At 63.8% G+C, this 16,067-nt stretch overlaps 1 protein-coding gene across 1 annotated transcript; it reads left to right on the forward strand.

Moving 5' to 3' along the window:
• Positions 1 to 1,523: 1,523 nt before the first annotated feature.
• Positions 1,524 to 6,360, forward strand: CNIH2 (cornichon family AMPA receptor auxiliary protein 2; the record flags this gene model as incomplete). Its single annotated transcript, XM_082334465.1, has 6 exons — positions 1,524 to 1,604; positions 2,326 to 2,394; positions 3,396 to 3,443; positions 4,088 to 4,200; positions 4,886 to 5,029; positions 6,228 to 6,360. 6 exons carry the CDS (start codon positions 1,524 to 1,526, stop codon positions 6,253 to 6,255), a joined length of 483 nt encoding a protein of 160 aa, XP_082190591.1. The 3' UTR covers positions 6,256 to 6,360.
• Positions 6,361 to 16,067: the final 9,707 nt, after the last annotated feature.

The following is a 16,067-nucleotide window of genomic DNA, read 5'->3' on the forward strand; positions in this document are numbered from 1 at the left end:
ACTCATCGTAGAGGCTTGCACGCGCATCTCGGACACCACACACACATCGCGCACGTTGCACGCCTTGCACACACATCGCACATGCTTCGCACTCATCCGAGGCCTCGCACACGCCTTGCACACTCATCGTACAGGCCTTGCACGCACATCTCAGACTCAGCACACGCCTCGCACACCTCCCATGCCTTGCACACGCATCGCACATGCTTCACGCATCTGAGGCCTCACACGCCTTGCACACTCATCTTAGAGGCCTTGCACGCGCGTGTCCGACGCCACGCGTCTTGTACACCCCTCACACACGTTGCACGCCTTGCACATGCGTCGCACCGGCCCCTCGTGCCTCATGCAGGAGTCTCAGTCCTCGCACAGGTCTTGCACACTCCTTGCACACTCATCTTAGGGGCCTTGCACACATTACACACCTTGCACACGCATTGCACATGCATCACACACGCATCTGAGGCCTCGCACACGCATCTCAGACACCACACGCGCCTCTCACGCCTCACGTGTCACATACCTTGCACACGCCTCGCACACTCATCTTGGCGGCCTTGCACACGCATCTCAGACACCTCACACGCCTTGCACACACCTTGCGCATGCGCTGCCGGACCGAAGCGCGTGCCTCGCACACACGCAGCACACGCCTTGCACGCCTGTTTCACAGACATCGCAAGGCCGCAGCCCACACTTTGCACCCCCCTTGCAGCCCCCTGCACCCCCCCTTGCACCCTGCTTTGCACCCCCCCTGCACCCCCCGCACCCCACTTTGCACGCCCCTTGCACCCTCCCGCACTCCTTACACACCCCTTGCACCCTGCTTTGCACCCCTTGCACTGTTTTGTGCACCCCCTTGCCCCCCCATTGCACCCCCTTGCACTCCCCCTTTGCAACCCCCCCCCTTGCAACCCCCTTGCACCCCCCCTTTGCACCCCCCTCCTGCACCCCTTGCACCCTTTACACCCTGCTTTGCACCCTTTGCCTCCCCTTGCACCCTGCTTTGCACCCCCCTTTGCACCCCTTTCCCCCTTGCACCCCCCGTTGCACCCCCCCTTGCACCCTGCTTTGCACCCCTTTCCCCCCCTTGCACCCCCCCTTGCACCCCCCACGCCCCTTACCTCCCCTTGCACCTCCCTTGCACCCCCCTCCTGCACGCCCCGTGCACCCTGCTTTGCACCCCCTGCACCCCTTGCACTCCCTCTTCACCCCCCTTTGCACCCCTTTCCCCCTTGCACCCCCCCTTGCCCCCCCTTGCACCCCCTTTGCAAACCCCCTTGCACCCCGTTGCACCCCTTGCCCCCCCCTCGCCCCCCGCCCCCCTTCCCCGCCCCCCCAGCGCCCCTCCCTCCCCGGCCCCGCCCCCCCCACGTGCTCCCGCCCCCCCCCCCCCCGAGCCCAGCCGAGCCCGAGCCGAGCCCGATCGGGCCATGGCGGGCGGCGGCCCCGGGAGCCGGTAGGGCCCCCCCTCCCCCCCAATGGCCGGGCCCCGGGGCTGAGCCCCCCCCGCCCCCCCGGCCATGGCGTTCACGTTCGCCGCCTTTTGCTACATGCTGACCCTGGTGCTCTGCGCATCCCTCATCTTCTTCGTCATCTGGCATGTGAGCGGGGGGGCGCCGGGGGGGCACCGGGGGGGGAGCCCGGGATCGGGCCCCACAGCCCCACCGCAGGGCTCCGGGGGGGGGGGGGGGGCGGGCACCGGGAGCCGGGGGGGCACCGGGACCGGGGGGGGGGCACCAGGACCCGGGGGAGCACCGGGACCCGCACCCTCCCCCCGGGGTGGGGGGGTGCACCGGGACCGCGGGGGCGGCGGCGTTGCCAGGCAACGGTGGTATCGCGGGGGGGGGGGGCACCGGGAAGGTCCTGGGGGGGCAACCGGGGGGGGGGGAGGGGGGAACGGTGGCGTTGCCAGGCAACGGCGGCATCCGGGGAGGGGGGGGTACCGGGAGGGATGAAGGGGGAAAGGCGGGGGGGGGGGGCGTTGCCAGGCAACGGCGGCATCCGGAGGGGGCGGGGGCAGCGTGGGGGCTGGTGGTTGCCTGGCAACGGGGGCAGCCGGCCGGGGGGGGGAGGGGGGGAGGAATTGGGGGGCAGGGGGGTCCGGGAGAGGGGGGGTCCGGGAGGGGGGGGGGGGGGATCGGCTCTTCTGTGTCCCCCCCCACCTCCGGTCTCCAGGGCCGTTTCCAGGCAGCCGCCGTCACCATGGCAACAGGCGGCGGCGGGCCCCTCCCCCCCTTGGGGGGACCCAGGCACCGGGGCGCCCCCACCTCGGGGCGGGGGGGGTTGGGGGGTGGGGTCCCCTCACGCCCCCCCCCCCCCCAGATCATCGCCTTTGACGAGCTCCGCACCGACTTCAAGAACCCCATCGACCAGGGCAACCCCGCGCGGGCGGTGAGCAGGGCCCCCGCCCATCCCCCCCACCCCCCGGACCCCCACCCCCATCCCATGGACCCCCCCATCCCCCCAACCCATGGACCTCCCATCCCCCAACCCCCCCCCCATGGACCCCCCAAAACCCCGCACCCATGGACACCCCCCCCCATCCCGTGGACCTCCCATCCCCCAATCCCCCCTCCATGGACCCCCCACCCCCAACCCATGGTCCTCCCATCCCCCCACCCAGGGACACCCCATACCCCCCCAAAACCCCCCCACCCATGGACCCCCACGTCCCCCAACACCCATGGACCCCCCATCCCCCCAACCCGTGGACCTCCCATCCCCCCATTCCCCCCGACCCAGACTCCCCTTCCCCCCAAAACCCCCATCTATGGACCTCCCCAACCCCCCCCCCCATGGACTCCCCCCATCCCCCCCCCCCCCATGGACCCCCATCGTCCCAGCACCCCCCACCCATGGACCCTCCAGCCCCCAACACCCCCACCTCCCCCAACACCCCCCCATGGACCCCCCATCCCTCATATAACCCCCACCCATGGACCCCCATCCCCCCCCCGCATGGACCCCCCCATCCCCCCCACCCATGGACCCCCCCACCACCCCCCACCCATAGACCCCCCCCCCCCCATGGACCCCCATTCCCCCCCCCATGGACCCCCATCCCCCCCCATGGACCCAGGCATCCGGGTGCCCTTGAGCTCAGCCCTCCCCCACCGGGGGGACCCAGGCGCCCGGGGGTGGGGGTGGGGGGTGGCTGGGGGGGGAGGGGTGGGAAGAATCGAGGCCGGTGACTATTTATAGCCCCCCAAAACCGGGACGGAGGGGGGGAAGGACCCAGGCGTCTGCGCCCTGCCCCTCCCCCTGCCCCCATTCCTGCTGTTCTCCCTCCCCCCAGGCACTGGGACCCCCCCCCCCTTTGGGGGGACCCAGGCATTGGGGACCCCCCTCCCCCAACCCTGACCCCCCCCCTCCCCCCGTTTCTCCCCCCCCAGCGCGAACGGTTGAAAAACATTGAGCGGATCTGCTGCCTCCTGCGCAAGGTGGGGCCGGCACCCCCAAACTGGGACCCCTCCCCCCCCGGTCACCCCAATACCCGCGGGGGGGCCCCTATACCCCCCCGGCACCCTAATCCTCCCATCATCCCCTGGGTGCTCCTCCCAATGGCCCTGGGTGCCCCCCAATATCCTTGGGTGCCCCCCGAAAACCCCTGCGTGTCCCCCAAAAACACTGGGTACCCCCCAATACCCCTGAGTACCCCCCAGAACCCCCTGGGTACCCCCCAATACCCCCTGGGACCTCCCCCAATTGCCCTGATACCCCATGGGGACCCCCAACCACCCCCTGGGCACCCCCAATTTCCCTGGTACCCCCTGGGGACCCCCCTAATCACCTTTGGGTACCCCTAATACCCCCTGGGAACCCCTTAATTTCCCTACCAGCCCCTGGGGACCCCCAAGCACCCCAGCCGCCTCCCTGGGCTCCCGCTGCCCCCGGGAAGCTCCCAGTTGCTCCACCCCCACCCCGGGACCCCCCAACCCCCCCCAGTGGCACTGCCCCCCCCAAATACCCCAAGGAGCCTTTAATTGCCCTCCTCCCCCGCCAGGGGGCGCCAGCAAAGGGGTGGTTGGGGGCGTGGCCTGAGGGGGCGTGGCCGGGGGCGTGGCCTGACGCAGGGCGCCCCCAGCTGGTGGTCCCCGAGTACTGCATCCACGGGCTCTTCTGCCTGATGTTCCTCTGCGCGGCCGAGTGGGTGACGCTGGGCCTCAACCTGCCCCTGCTGCTCTACCACCTGTGGAGGTGGGGGACAGGGGGACACGGGGGGGACACGGGGGGGGACATGGGGACCTGCCCCTGCTGCTCTACCACCTGTGGAGGTGGGGGACAGGGGGACATGGGGGGGACACGGGGGGGGACATGGGGACACGGGGGGGGACATGGGGACCTGCCCCTGCTGCTCTACCACCTGTGGAGGTGGGGGACAGGGGGACACGGGGGGGACACGGGGGGGGGACATGGGGACCTGCCCCTGCTGCTCTACCACCTGTGGAGGTGGGGGACAGGGGGACATGGGGGGGACACGGGGGGGGACATGGGGACCTGCCCCTGCTGCTCTACCACCTGTGGAGGTGGGGGAGTGGACACGGGGACATGGGGGGACAGGGGGACCAGGGGACCGGGGGACAGGGGGACCTGCCACCTCCACTGTGGCACCTGGGTCACCTGTGGAGATAGGGGTGACATGGGGACACAGGGGTCAGGGACCTGCCACCGCTGCTGTGGCACCTGGGTCACCTCTGGGTGCTGGGTAGGGGGTGACACAGGGGACATGGGGACCTGCCACCGCTGCTGTGGCACCTGTGATCATGCAGGTGGCAGGGAGGGTGACATGGGGCCACCTGGGCCGGCCCTGTGTGAGGTGTCACTGTGTCCCCAGCACGGTGCCATCCCTGCCCGCCCCCCCGTGTCCCCATGTCCCCCCCAGGTACTTCCACCGCCCCGCAGATGGCTCGGAGGGGCTCTTCGACGCCGTCTCCATCATGGACGCCGACATCTTGGGCTACTGCCAGAAGGAGGCCTGGTGCAAGCTGGCCTTCTACCTCCTCTCCTTCTTCTACTACCTGTACAGGTGCCACTGGGAGGCACTGGGATGGCACTGGGATGGAACTGGGAGCACTGAGGGGGACTGGGAGGGGAGTGGGAGGCACTAGGATGGGACTGGTGGGCACTGGGAGGGGACTGGGACACTGGGATAGGACTGGGAGGCACTGGGATGGGATTGGTGGGCACTGGGAGGGGACTGGGAGGCACTGGGAGGTACTGGGATGGGAGTGGGAGGGGACTGCAGTGGGAGTGGGAGGGGACTGGGGGGACTGGGAGGGGACTGGGATGGGTCTGGGAGGGGAGTGGGAGGCACTGGGAGGGAACTGGTCGGCACTGGGATGGGACTGGGAGCACTGGGTGGGACTGGAAGTGGACTGGGATAGGACTGGGGGCACTGGGGAGGGGGCTGGGAGGGGAGTGGGAGGCACTAGGGTGGGACTGGGAGGGGAGTGGGAGGCACTGGGTGGAGGCTGGTGGGCACTGGGATGGGACTGGGGGCACTGGGTGGGACTGGAAGCAGACTGGGAGGGACTGGGAGAGGAGTGGGAGGCACTGGGAGGGGGCTGGGAGGCACTGGGAGGAGAGTGGAGGGACTGGGGTGGAAGGTGGGGGGGGACTGGTGGACACTGCAGGGCACTGGGATGTGACTGGGATGGGACAGGAGGGCACTGGGAGGGGACTGGGAGGCACTGGGAGGGGAGTAGAGGGAACTGGGAGAGGATTGGGATACTTGGATAGCACTGGGAGGGCACTGGGAGGCACTGGGATGGGACTGGTAGGCACTAGAATAGGACTGGTAGGCACTGGGGAGGGAGGTGGGGGTGCTGGGACGGGACTGGGAGCCACTGGGGAGGAACTGGGAGGCACTGGGATGGGACTGGGAGGCACTGGGATGGGGGTAGGAATGACTGGGATGAGACTGGGGGCACTGGGATGTGTGTGGGAGGCACTGGAATGGGACTGGGAAGGCACTGGGAGGCATTGGGATGGGAGTGGGAGGCACTGGGAGGGGATTAGATGAACTGGGGAGGCACTGGGAGGCACTGGGATGGGAGTGGGAGGCACTGGGAGGGGAGTGGGGGGACTGCAGAGGGGGGAGGTGGGGCTGGGCTGGGACTGGGGGGCACTGGGAGAGAAGTGGGGGGGCACTGGGGGGGGACGACTCAGGGCCACCGGGCTGGGACTGGGAGGGACTGGGAGCACCACGGTGCCCTTCTCCCCAGTATGGTGTACACACTGGTGAGCTTCTGAGGGGGGGCCCCCACCCGCCGCCGCCCGGACGCCTGGGTGCCCCCCGACGCCTGGGTGCCCCCCGACGCCTGGGTGCCCTGTCCGCCTCCCGGCTGCCGCTATGACCCCAGGCTGGGGAGCGGGGGGGGGGGGGCACTGGGACCCCACCCCCAGCAAGAGGGAGAGGGTGGGGGGGACCTCCCAGTCTGGCCCAGTGGCCTCCCAGTTTGTCCCAGTCCAACCCCTGCTGGGTTTCTGTGTTGGCCAAATCGTCCCCGTTGTGGCTCAATAAAGGCAAATGGCACCAGTGGCCTGCTGGGGTGGTACTGGGAGCACTGGGGAGGGAAGGGGGGAGCACTGGGAGCGCTGGGGAGGGGAGAGGGAGCACTGGGCTGGTTGGCCAGTGAGCACTGGGAGCACTGGGGCTGGTCAACCATTGGGAACCGGGTGCAGTGGGGAGAGGAAGGGGGGAGCACTGGGAGCACTGGGGAGGGGAGAGGGAGCACTGGGCTGGTTGGCCAGGGAGCACTGGGAGCACTGGGAGCACTGGGGGTGGTCAACAGTTGCTGGGAGAACTGAGAGCACTGGGGGCTGGTGAACCACTGGGAACTGGGAGCACTGGGGCTGCTGAACCATTGGGAACTGGGAGCACTGGGGCGGCTCGACCACACGGCACTGGGAGGGATGGGGTGGAGGTGGGGAGACCCAAACTCCTGAGTCCCCTGAAATGGGGGTGGGGGGTGGGGTGGGGGGGGTCACCCAGACACCTGGGTGCCCTGAAACACAGGGTGGGGGTGGGGAGGGGGGGTGTCCTCGACCCTGGGTCCCCACCCGAGCGCCTGGGTCCCCCACCCACGCCTGGGTGCCCAGAAATGGGGGGGGGGGGTGGGGGGGTGTCACCCAGATGCCTGGGTGCCCTGGAACACAGGGTGGGGAGGGGGCGTCATGGAGCCTGGGTCCCCCACCCACTCCTGGGTGCCCAGAAATGGGGGGGGTGGGGGGGGGGTGTCACCCCGATGCCTGGGTGCCCCTGGAACGCAGGGGGGTGGGGGTGGGGGGGTGACCTGGAGCCTGGGTCCCCACCCACGCACATGGGTCCCCACCCAAGCGCCTGGGTCCCTGGGCGTGGCCCTGCGGCGGTGACGCCCTTGGCCGGGGTGGTGGTGGGTGGGGGACGAGGAGGAGGAGGAGGAGGAGGACGAAGAGGCCCGGCCGCTTGGGTGCCCCGCACATCGCCCCTGGGTGCCGGAGGGGGAGGAGGCAGGATGCTGGCGCTGGTGGCCCTGGTGACAGCGGGGGTGACGGGGGTGGCCTCGGTGCCACCCTGTCCCCTGGGCTTCGGGCCGGTGCCGGGGGCGGCAGGAGGCTGCGGGGACAAGGACGAATGTCGCACGGCCGCCATCTGCCACCACATGTGCCTCAACCACCAGGGTGGCTTCGCCTGTCACTGTCACCCCGGCTACGTCCTCCAGCCCGACGGGGCCGCCTGCCGCCCCCGCCGCCCCCGGCCCTCGCACCGGGCCTCGCACGAGGGCTGGCGGCGCGGGAAAGGGCCGCGGGGCTGGCGAGGCCGGGGGCCGCGAGGCGACGGGCGGCGGTGGGCGGCGGCGGGAGGAGGAGGAGCCATCGAGGTGGGTTCGCACGAGGATTCGCACCGGGATTCGTTGCAGCAAGGGAGGCAGCCGGCGTGGCAGCAGGGTTTGCACGGGGACTTGCACAAGGATTTGCAGCCCGATGGGCGCCAGGAGTTGCAAGAGGGTTTGCACGAAGATCTGCGACCAGGGAGGCACCAGGCTTTGCACGAGGATTTGCATGAGGCTCTGCGACCAGGGAGGCACTGGCCTTTGCACGAGGATTTGCACCCAGGAAGGCAGCAGGAGGTGCAACCGTCTTGGCACAAGGGTTTGCATGGGGACGTGCACGAGGATTTGCACCAGGATTCGAGAGCAGACAGGCACCGGGTTTTGCACAAGGATTTGCACCAAGGCAGGCGGTGGGAGTTGCGACCGGCGTGGCAGCAGGGTTTGCACGAGGATTTGCATGAGGACTTGCAGGGAGAGGGCGATCAGGATTCGCCGCCGCCTTGGCACCAGGGTTTGCACGACAATGCGCACGGGGATTCGCACAAGGATCTGCACCCAGGCAGGCACCAGGGTTTGCACGAGGACTTGCGCGAGGATTTGCACCGAGGAAGGCAGCGGGAGTTGCAGCCGGTGTGGCGGCAGGCTTTGCGGGGGGACTTGCACGAGGATTTGCACCAGGATTCGCACCAGGATTTGGACCAGCGCCAAGACGGCGACCAGGCTTCGCCCCAGGCTTCGCCACCGCCTTGGCGCCGGGCTTCGCATGGGGACTCGCACGAGGCTTCGCACGAGGATTCTCCCAGCTCACCGCTGGCGCCCGCCGCGTACGGTGACTCCCCCCCTGACCCTTATGGGGACGAGGACCCTGACATCTATGGGGACCCCTATATGGACCTGGGGGACCCCGACACCTATGGGGGTCCCTATACGGGCCCGCCCCCCCCCTATAGGGATGGGGACCCCACCATGGGGCTGTGGGACCCTGAAACGGAGCCCTGGGACCCCGACATCTATGGGGACCACTATACGGACCCCTATGGGGACGAGGATCCCGAAAGGGGGCCCTGGGACCCCTACACATCTCCGTCGGACCCCTATGGAGACGAGGACCCGGAGCCTGGGAGTCTGCGTAGGGGCAGGGACCCCCAAACCAGGCCCTGGGACCCCTATGGGAATCCTGATACGGACTCCTATAGGGTCCGAGACCCCTATAGGGACGGGGCCCCCCAGACTGACTCCGGGGACCCCTATAGAGCCCCAGATCCTGAGACTGAGCCCTGGGACCCCCAGAGGGCCTGGGATCCCCAGACTGACTCCAGGGACCCCTATAGACTTGGGGACCCCCAGACTGAGCCCCAGGAGCCCTATAGGACCTGGGACCCCCAGACTGAGCCCAGGGACCCCTACAGAGTCCAGGAGCCCCAGCCTGACCCCAGGGACCCCTATAGACTTGGGGACCCCCAAATTAACCCCAGGGACCCCTATAGACTTGGGGACCCCCAGATTGATGCCAGGGACCCCTATAGCACCCAGGACCCCCAAACTGACCCCATGGTCCCCTATAGAGCCAGGCTCCCCCCAAGGCCCTATAGCGATCCCCAAAATGCTCCCCCCACCTCCAGGGACCCCCCAACTGCCCCCCTCACCCCTGGACCCCCCCCAGTTGCCCCAATTACCCCTCCAGTTGCCCACTCAGTTTCCCCCCCGCAAGCCAAGGATCTCCCAGTTGCCCCAGTTACCCCTCCGGTTGCCCCCCCAGTTGCCCCAGTTACCCCCTCAGTTGTCCTCTCCAAGGCTAAGGACCCCCCTGTTGCCCTCCCAACCCCCAGAGCCCCCCCAGTTGCCACCCCTGTTACCCTCCCAAAAGCCAAGGACTCCCCAGTTGCCCCCCCAGTTACCTCTCCAGTTGCCCCCCCCATTACCCTCCCAAAAGCCAAGGACCCCCCAGTTGCCCCCCCAGTTACACCCCCTGGAGCCAAGGACCCCCCAGTTGCCCTCCCAGTCATCCCCCCCAAAGCCAAGGACCCCCCAGTTGCCCCCCAAAACCGCAGAGCCCCCCCAGTTGCCCCAGTTACCCCCCCAGCTGCCCCCCACAAGGGTAAGGACCCCCCAGTTGGCCCCCCAACCCCCAGAGCCCTCCCAATTGCCCCAGTTACCCCCCCAGCTGCCCCCCGCAAGGCTAAGGACCCCCCAGTTGCCCCCTCAACCCCCAGAGCCCCCCCAGTTACCCCCCCAGCTGCCCCCCGCAAAGCCAAGGACCCCCCAGTTGCCCCCCCAACACGCAGAGCCCCCCCAGTTGCCCCAGTTACCCCCCCAGCTGCCCCCCCCAAGGGTAAGGACCCCCCAGTTGGCCCTCCAACCCCCAGAGCCCCCCCAGTTACCCCCCCCAAAGCCAAGGACCCCCCAGTTGCCCCTCCAACCCACAGAGCCCCCCCAGTTACTCCCCCAGTTACCCCCCCTAAAGCCAAGGACCCCCCAGTTGCCCCAGTTACCCCCCCAGTTGCCCCCCGCAAGGCTAAGGACCCCCCCGTTGCCTCCCCAGTTGCCCCCAGGTCTCCTCCCGTCCCCCGGACGCCTGGGTCCCTTCGCGGAGGGCTGCTGGTGGCACTGCCAGTGGCACTGGGAGGCGTGCTGGTGGTACTGGGAGCACTGGGGGGGCTGAGGAGGCTCCCCCGGGCGCCCCTCCCGAGTCCCCGCGGGTGAGGGTGCGGGGGGGGGGGCGGGCAACTGGGAGGGACCCCCCCCCCCCAAACTGGGAGGTCAAACTGGGAAGGGATCTCCAAACTGTGACTGGGACCCCTCCCAAACTGGGATGGAAGGCTCAAACTGGGATTTTTTTTCCCCCACCACAATGAGGCCTCCCCCCATTTCGACCCCCTCCAAACTGGGAAGGAGCCCCCCCCCCAGTCTAGGAGTTAAAATTGGGAAGGGATGCCCAAACTGGGACTGGGACTGTTAGCTCCAAACTGGGACTGGGACCCCTCAAAGCTCAAGCTGGGATGCCACCCCCCCCCTCCCCCAACCTGCAGGGCTCCCCCATGCAGGCCCCCCCCCCCAACTGGGAGTCCAAACTGGGAAAAGGACCACCACAAAGTGCAACTGCTAGCCCCAAACTGGGACTGGGACCCCTCCCAAACTGGGAAGGGACCCCAAACTGGGATTGGCCCGCCCCCCCCCCGGGCTCTCCCCTCCCCTCCCCCCCCGCCCCCCGGGTGGGGGAGGGGCAGGGGTCAAGGGCAATAAAGGGCCGGTGCTGAACCCCTCCCGCACGCCTGGGTCCCTGGGGGGGGGAGGGGCAGGGCTGGGGGGGGAGGGGTGGGCACCAGGGTGGGGGAGGGGGAAGCACCCGGACGCCTGGGTCCCTTTTAGGCTGGGGGGGGGGGGGGGATGGGCAGCTCTGAGCCCCGGGTTCCTCCTTGGGGGTGGGCGAGGGGGGGTTCCGGGAGGCCTGGGTCCCCTGCTGCCCCCCCTCCCCCCCAAGCTGTTGAGCAAATCCAGATGTTGGGGGGGGGGAGGGCGCGGCCGCGGTGAGTCACGATCGCGCTCGGACGCCCGGGTCCCCGGCAGGGGGGAGGGGCGGGGGGAAGCGGGAACGCCCGGGTCCCGGGGGGGGGGGGGAGGGGCGGGGGGAGGGGCATGACGTTATGGTCCAAGAGAGATGGGGGGTGGGGCGGGGGCAGCGTGTGCATGGTCCAGACAAGGCGTGAGCCTGGCGTGTGCATGGCGTGTCCATGACATGTGCATGGTGCGATCATCTCATGTGCTTGGCATGTGCATGGCGTGTCCATGACATGTGCGTGGTGCGATCATCGCATGTGCTTGGTGTGTGCATGGCACAATCATCGCATGTGCATGGCGTGAGCATGGTGTGATCATAGCATGTGCATGGCACATCCATGACGTGAGCATGGCGTGTGCATGGCATGATCATCGCATGTGCTTGGCATGTGCATGGCGTGCCCATGACATGAACATGGTGCGATCATTGCTTGCCCATGACGTGCATGGCACGATCATCCCATGTGCATGGCGTGTCCGTGATGTGTGCATGGTGCGATCATCCCATGTGCATGGCGCGATCATCGCATGCGCATGTCGTGCCCATGGTGTGATCATCGCGTGTGCATGGTGTGATCATCGCATATGCATGGAGTGTTCATAGCGTGTCCATGGCATGTGTATGTATGTACCACGAGCATGGCGTGTGTATGGTGTGTACGTACCATGAGCATGGCGTGTGCATGGGATGTATGTACCATTAGCATGGCATGTGCATGGTATGTACGTACCATGAGCATGGCGTGTGCATAGTGTGTGCACAGCGCAGACGAGGCACGAGCATGGCGTGTCCCTGCCACGCCCATGGCGTGTCCGTGGCGTGTGTATGGTATGTACGTACCACGAGCATGGCCTGTGCTCCCCATGGCCCCCGCCTGCTTCAGTGCCCGCATCCAGCCGCTGGCTGGGAGGTGGGGGCTGGGCCCAGAAGAGCCCTCAGCGCAGCTACTGGGACCAGTGGGGGGTCGGGCTTTGCGGCAGGGACCAAGCTGGACCAGTTGGTGCTTCAAGGACCCCTGGGGCTCCCCGGCCTCCTCCAGGTTGCCCAAAATGTTGGCCAATGTCCTACTGGAGAAGAAAATCATCTCCTTTGGTGGCCCCGACCAGCTTCTTCCAGGTGGGCAGAGCTGAGTCCGTCCTCCTTGCTGCCGTGTCCCATGCCTGGTGGCAGTCTGGAACCTTCTGAGATGCCCCACCACCCCAAGCTTGTTCTTGGTTGCTGGGTGGGTGGCTTTGTCCTGACTCTGTCACCTCTGCTTCTGAAAGCCAGGCTTGTTGTCCCAAAGTCATCTACAACTACTTCCATGACACCTTGCTTGCTCCTTGGCTTTGTGGTGTCCTTGGTCCTTTCTCATGGTCTCCTAAGCCTATCCTGTTCCAGATCCCATCAACACAAGACAGGCGGAAAGCATTTGCCACTTGTGCTTCTCCTTTCACCATTGTCTCCTTGGGTTTCACCATCTCCAGCTTCGTCCAGGTCCTCTCCAGTATTGTCCCATCTCTTTTAAACCCATCCCCACTCGGCCTAAGGAAGGCACAAATGAAGGAGACCTTCGGACACTTGCCCGATGATGACTAGGATGGCCAGAAAACCATGAGGACCATCATGAGAGGACTCAGACTGCAAGGGTAGGAGCTCACCCAAGCAACACCACTAAGAGCACGGTCACCTAAACGGCTATCATGGGTCATGGAGATAAACCAGAACTTCTGGGGCTGATTCACCTGATGTAATTTAAACACTTAGATTAGGAGGAGATGAAATGCTCCTAGGAAGGCTCTACTTGTTTCCTAGGAAGAGAAGAAGTTTCAAATGAATTTTATTCTTGGCAGCCAGGGGATTAAATCTCAGCTTATCCTTACGACTCCCTTTGTAATCAATAGAGATCAGTTTCTCCAGTGGAAGAAGATTCTTAGTGTTAGGTTGGGGTTAGATTTAGGATTGGGTTTAGTGGTTACATTTAGTGTTTGGATTAGCCTTTAGGGCTAGGATAATCTGTTTGGTTTAATATTGGGTTTATGTTTACGGTTGGGGTTAAGGTTCCTTCTAGTGGAAGGTGAGCCTTAGGGTTTAGGTCGGGTTTAGTCTTTGGGTTGGCATTTAAGGTTAGAGTAATTTGTTCCTTCCAGGGGAAGGTGATTGTTAGGGTTGGGTTTAGTGTTTGGGTTAACATTTAGGCTTACCATAATGTGTTTGAGTTAATACTGTTTTAGGTTTATGTTTGGGGCTAGGATTCCTTCTAAGGACCCTAAGGTGGTCCTTAGGGTTAGGGTTAGATTTAGGGTTTGGGTTAGAGGTTTCAGTTAGTATAACGTGCTTGGATTAGGTTTATGGCTGCGGTTAGGGGTTAGTGACGGGGTTAATGTTAGGTTGAGTTTAAGGCTTAGGTTCTGAGATAGGTTTATGTTTAGTGACAAAGGTTGGGATCAGTAGGGTTCGAGTTAGGGTGAGCACTGCTTCAGTATTACAGGTTAAGGCTAAGGATATAGTTATGAGTCAGGTTTAGGCTATGGGTTTCAGGTTACATTTCTGGGTCTATGGCAACAAGGTTAAGATCAGGGTTAGGTTTAAAGGGATAAGGTAGAGTTAAGTTTGGTGACAGCTTCAGGGCTAGGATATTTTTGGTTGGACCGTGAGGGTTTTAAGTTTTAGGCTTAGGGTTATGTTTAAAGGACTAAGTGTTCGGGTTAGGCTTGGGTTTAAAGGGATAAAGTTAGGGTTAGAGTTGGTGATAGAATTAAGGTTAGAGTCAGGGTTAAGATAAAATTGCTTAGGATTAGGTTTAAAGGGAAAAGCATAGGGTTAGGCTTAGGTTTAAAGGAATAATGGTTAGGGTTAGTCTTTGGTTTAAAGTGATAAGGTTAGGCATAAGGTTCGTAATAGCATTAGGGTTAGAGTCAGGTTTAGGAAATTATTGTTGGACCTTAAGGGTCTTAAGACTGCTGCTTTTGCCATTAGAGTTAGGTTTAGTGTTACAAGTTATGCTTTACGGTATGGGTTTTGGGGTTATGTTTTGGATAAAGGGTAACAGCTTTAGGGTTAGGTTTACAGGGATAAGGTTAGGGTTAAGGTTGGTGACAGTGTTAGGGTTATAGTCAGGGTTAGGATATTTTTTTTGTTGGACCTTAAGGGTTGTAAGTGTTGGGCTTAGGTTTAAAGAAATAGGTGTTAGGGTTAGACTTAGGTTTAAAGATTTAGGGTTAGGCTTCAGTTTAAACTGATAAGGTTAGGGATACCAAACTGGGAGGTGCTCTTGACTCCCTTGAGGGAAAGGAGGCCTTGGAGAGGGCTCTAGACTGGTCGGAGCACTGGGCTATGATTGATGCCATCAAGTCAAACATGAAAAAGATGCTGGATTCTGTGCCTAGGGTGTAGTCAGGCCATGCACAAGTCTAAACTGGGAGCAGCTGGAGACCGGCCCTGCGGAAGGGGAGCTGGGGTTGCTGGTTGGCAGGAGGCTCAGTAGGAGCCAGCACTGTGCCCTGGTAGCCAATAGGGCAAATCACTTCAGAGAGGGGCTTATCCTTTTGGTACCCTGACACCTTGGGTGCTGTGTGCATTTCTGGGTTCCCACCATTTAAGAACGATGTTCAGGTCCTTAAATATTTCCAGAACAACAAAGATGGTGGAAGGGCTGGAAGGAGATCCTGTTTCACTAACCTGGTCTCCTTCTATGACAAGGTGACCCGCTTAGTGGATGAGGGGAAGGCTGTGGATGTTGCCTACTTGGACTTTAGTAAGGCCTTTGACACTGTCTCCCACAGCATTCTCCTGGAGAAGCTGGCTGCTCACAGCTTGGATGGGTGCACTCTACGCTGGGTTAAAAACTGGCTGGACGGCCGAGCCCAGGGAGTGGTGCTGAATGGAGTCAAATCCAGTTGGCGGCCAGTCACGAGTGGTGTTCCCCAGGGCTCAGTACTGGGGCCGGTCCTGTTCAACATCTTCATTGATGATCTGGATGAGGGGATTGAGTGCACCCTCAGTAAGTTTGCAGATGACACCAAGTTGGGTGGAAGTGTCGATCTGCTGGAGGGCAGGAAGGCCCTGCAGAGGGACCTGGCCAGGCTGGATCAATGGGCCGGGGCCAACTGTATGAAATTCAACAAGGCTCAGTGCCGGGTCCTGCACTTGGGTCACAACAACCCCATGCAATGCTACAGGCGTGGGGAGGAGTGGCTGGAGAGCTGCCTGGCGGAAAAAAAACCTGGGGGTGTTGGTTGACAGCTGCCTGAATATGAGCCAGCACTGTGCTCAGGTGGCCAAGAGGGCCAGTGGCATCCTGGCCTGTATCAAGAATAGTGTGGCCAGCAGGAGCAGGGAGGTGATGGTGCCCCTGTACTGGGCACTGGTGAGGCTGCACCTCGAGTACTGTGTTCAGTTTTCGCCTCCTCACTACAAGAAGGACATCGAGGTGCTGGAGTGTGTCCAGAGGAGGGCAACGAAGTTGGTGAAGGGTCTGGAGCACAAGTCTTATGAGGAGCCACTGAGGGAACTGGGGTTGTTTAGTCTGGAGAAGAGGAGGCTGAGGGGAGACCTTATTGCTCTCTACAACTACCTGAAAGGAGGTTGTAGCGAGGTGGGGGTCGGTCTCTTCTCCCTAGTAACAAGCCATAGGATGAGAGGAGACAACCTCAAGCTGCGCCAGGGGAGGTTTAGGTTAGACATTAGGAAAAACTTCTTCACCGAAAGGG

Source organism: Platalea leucorodia, assembly GCF_965183815.1.
Source record: "Platalea leucorodia genome assembly, chromosome: 34".
NCBI lineage: Eukaryota > Metazoa > Chordata > Aves > Pelecaniformes > Threskiornithidae > Platalea > Platalea leucorodia.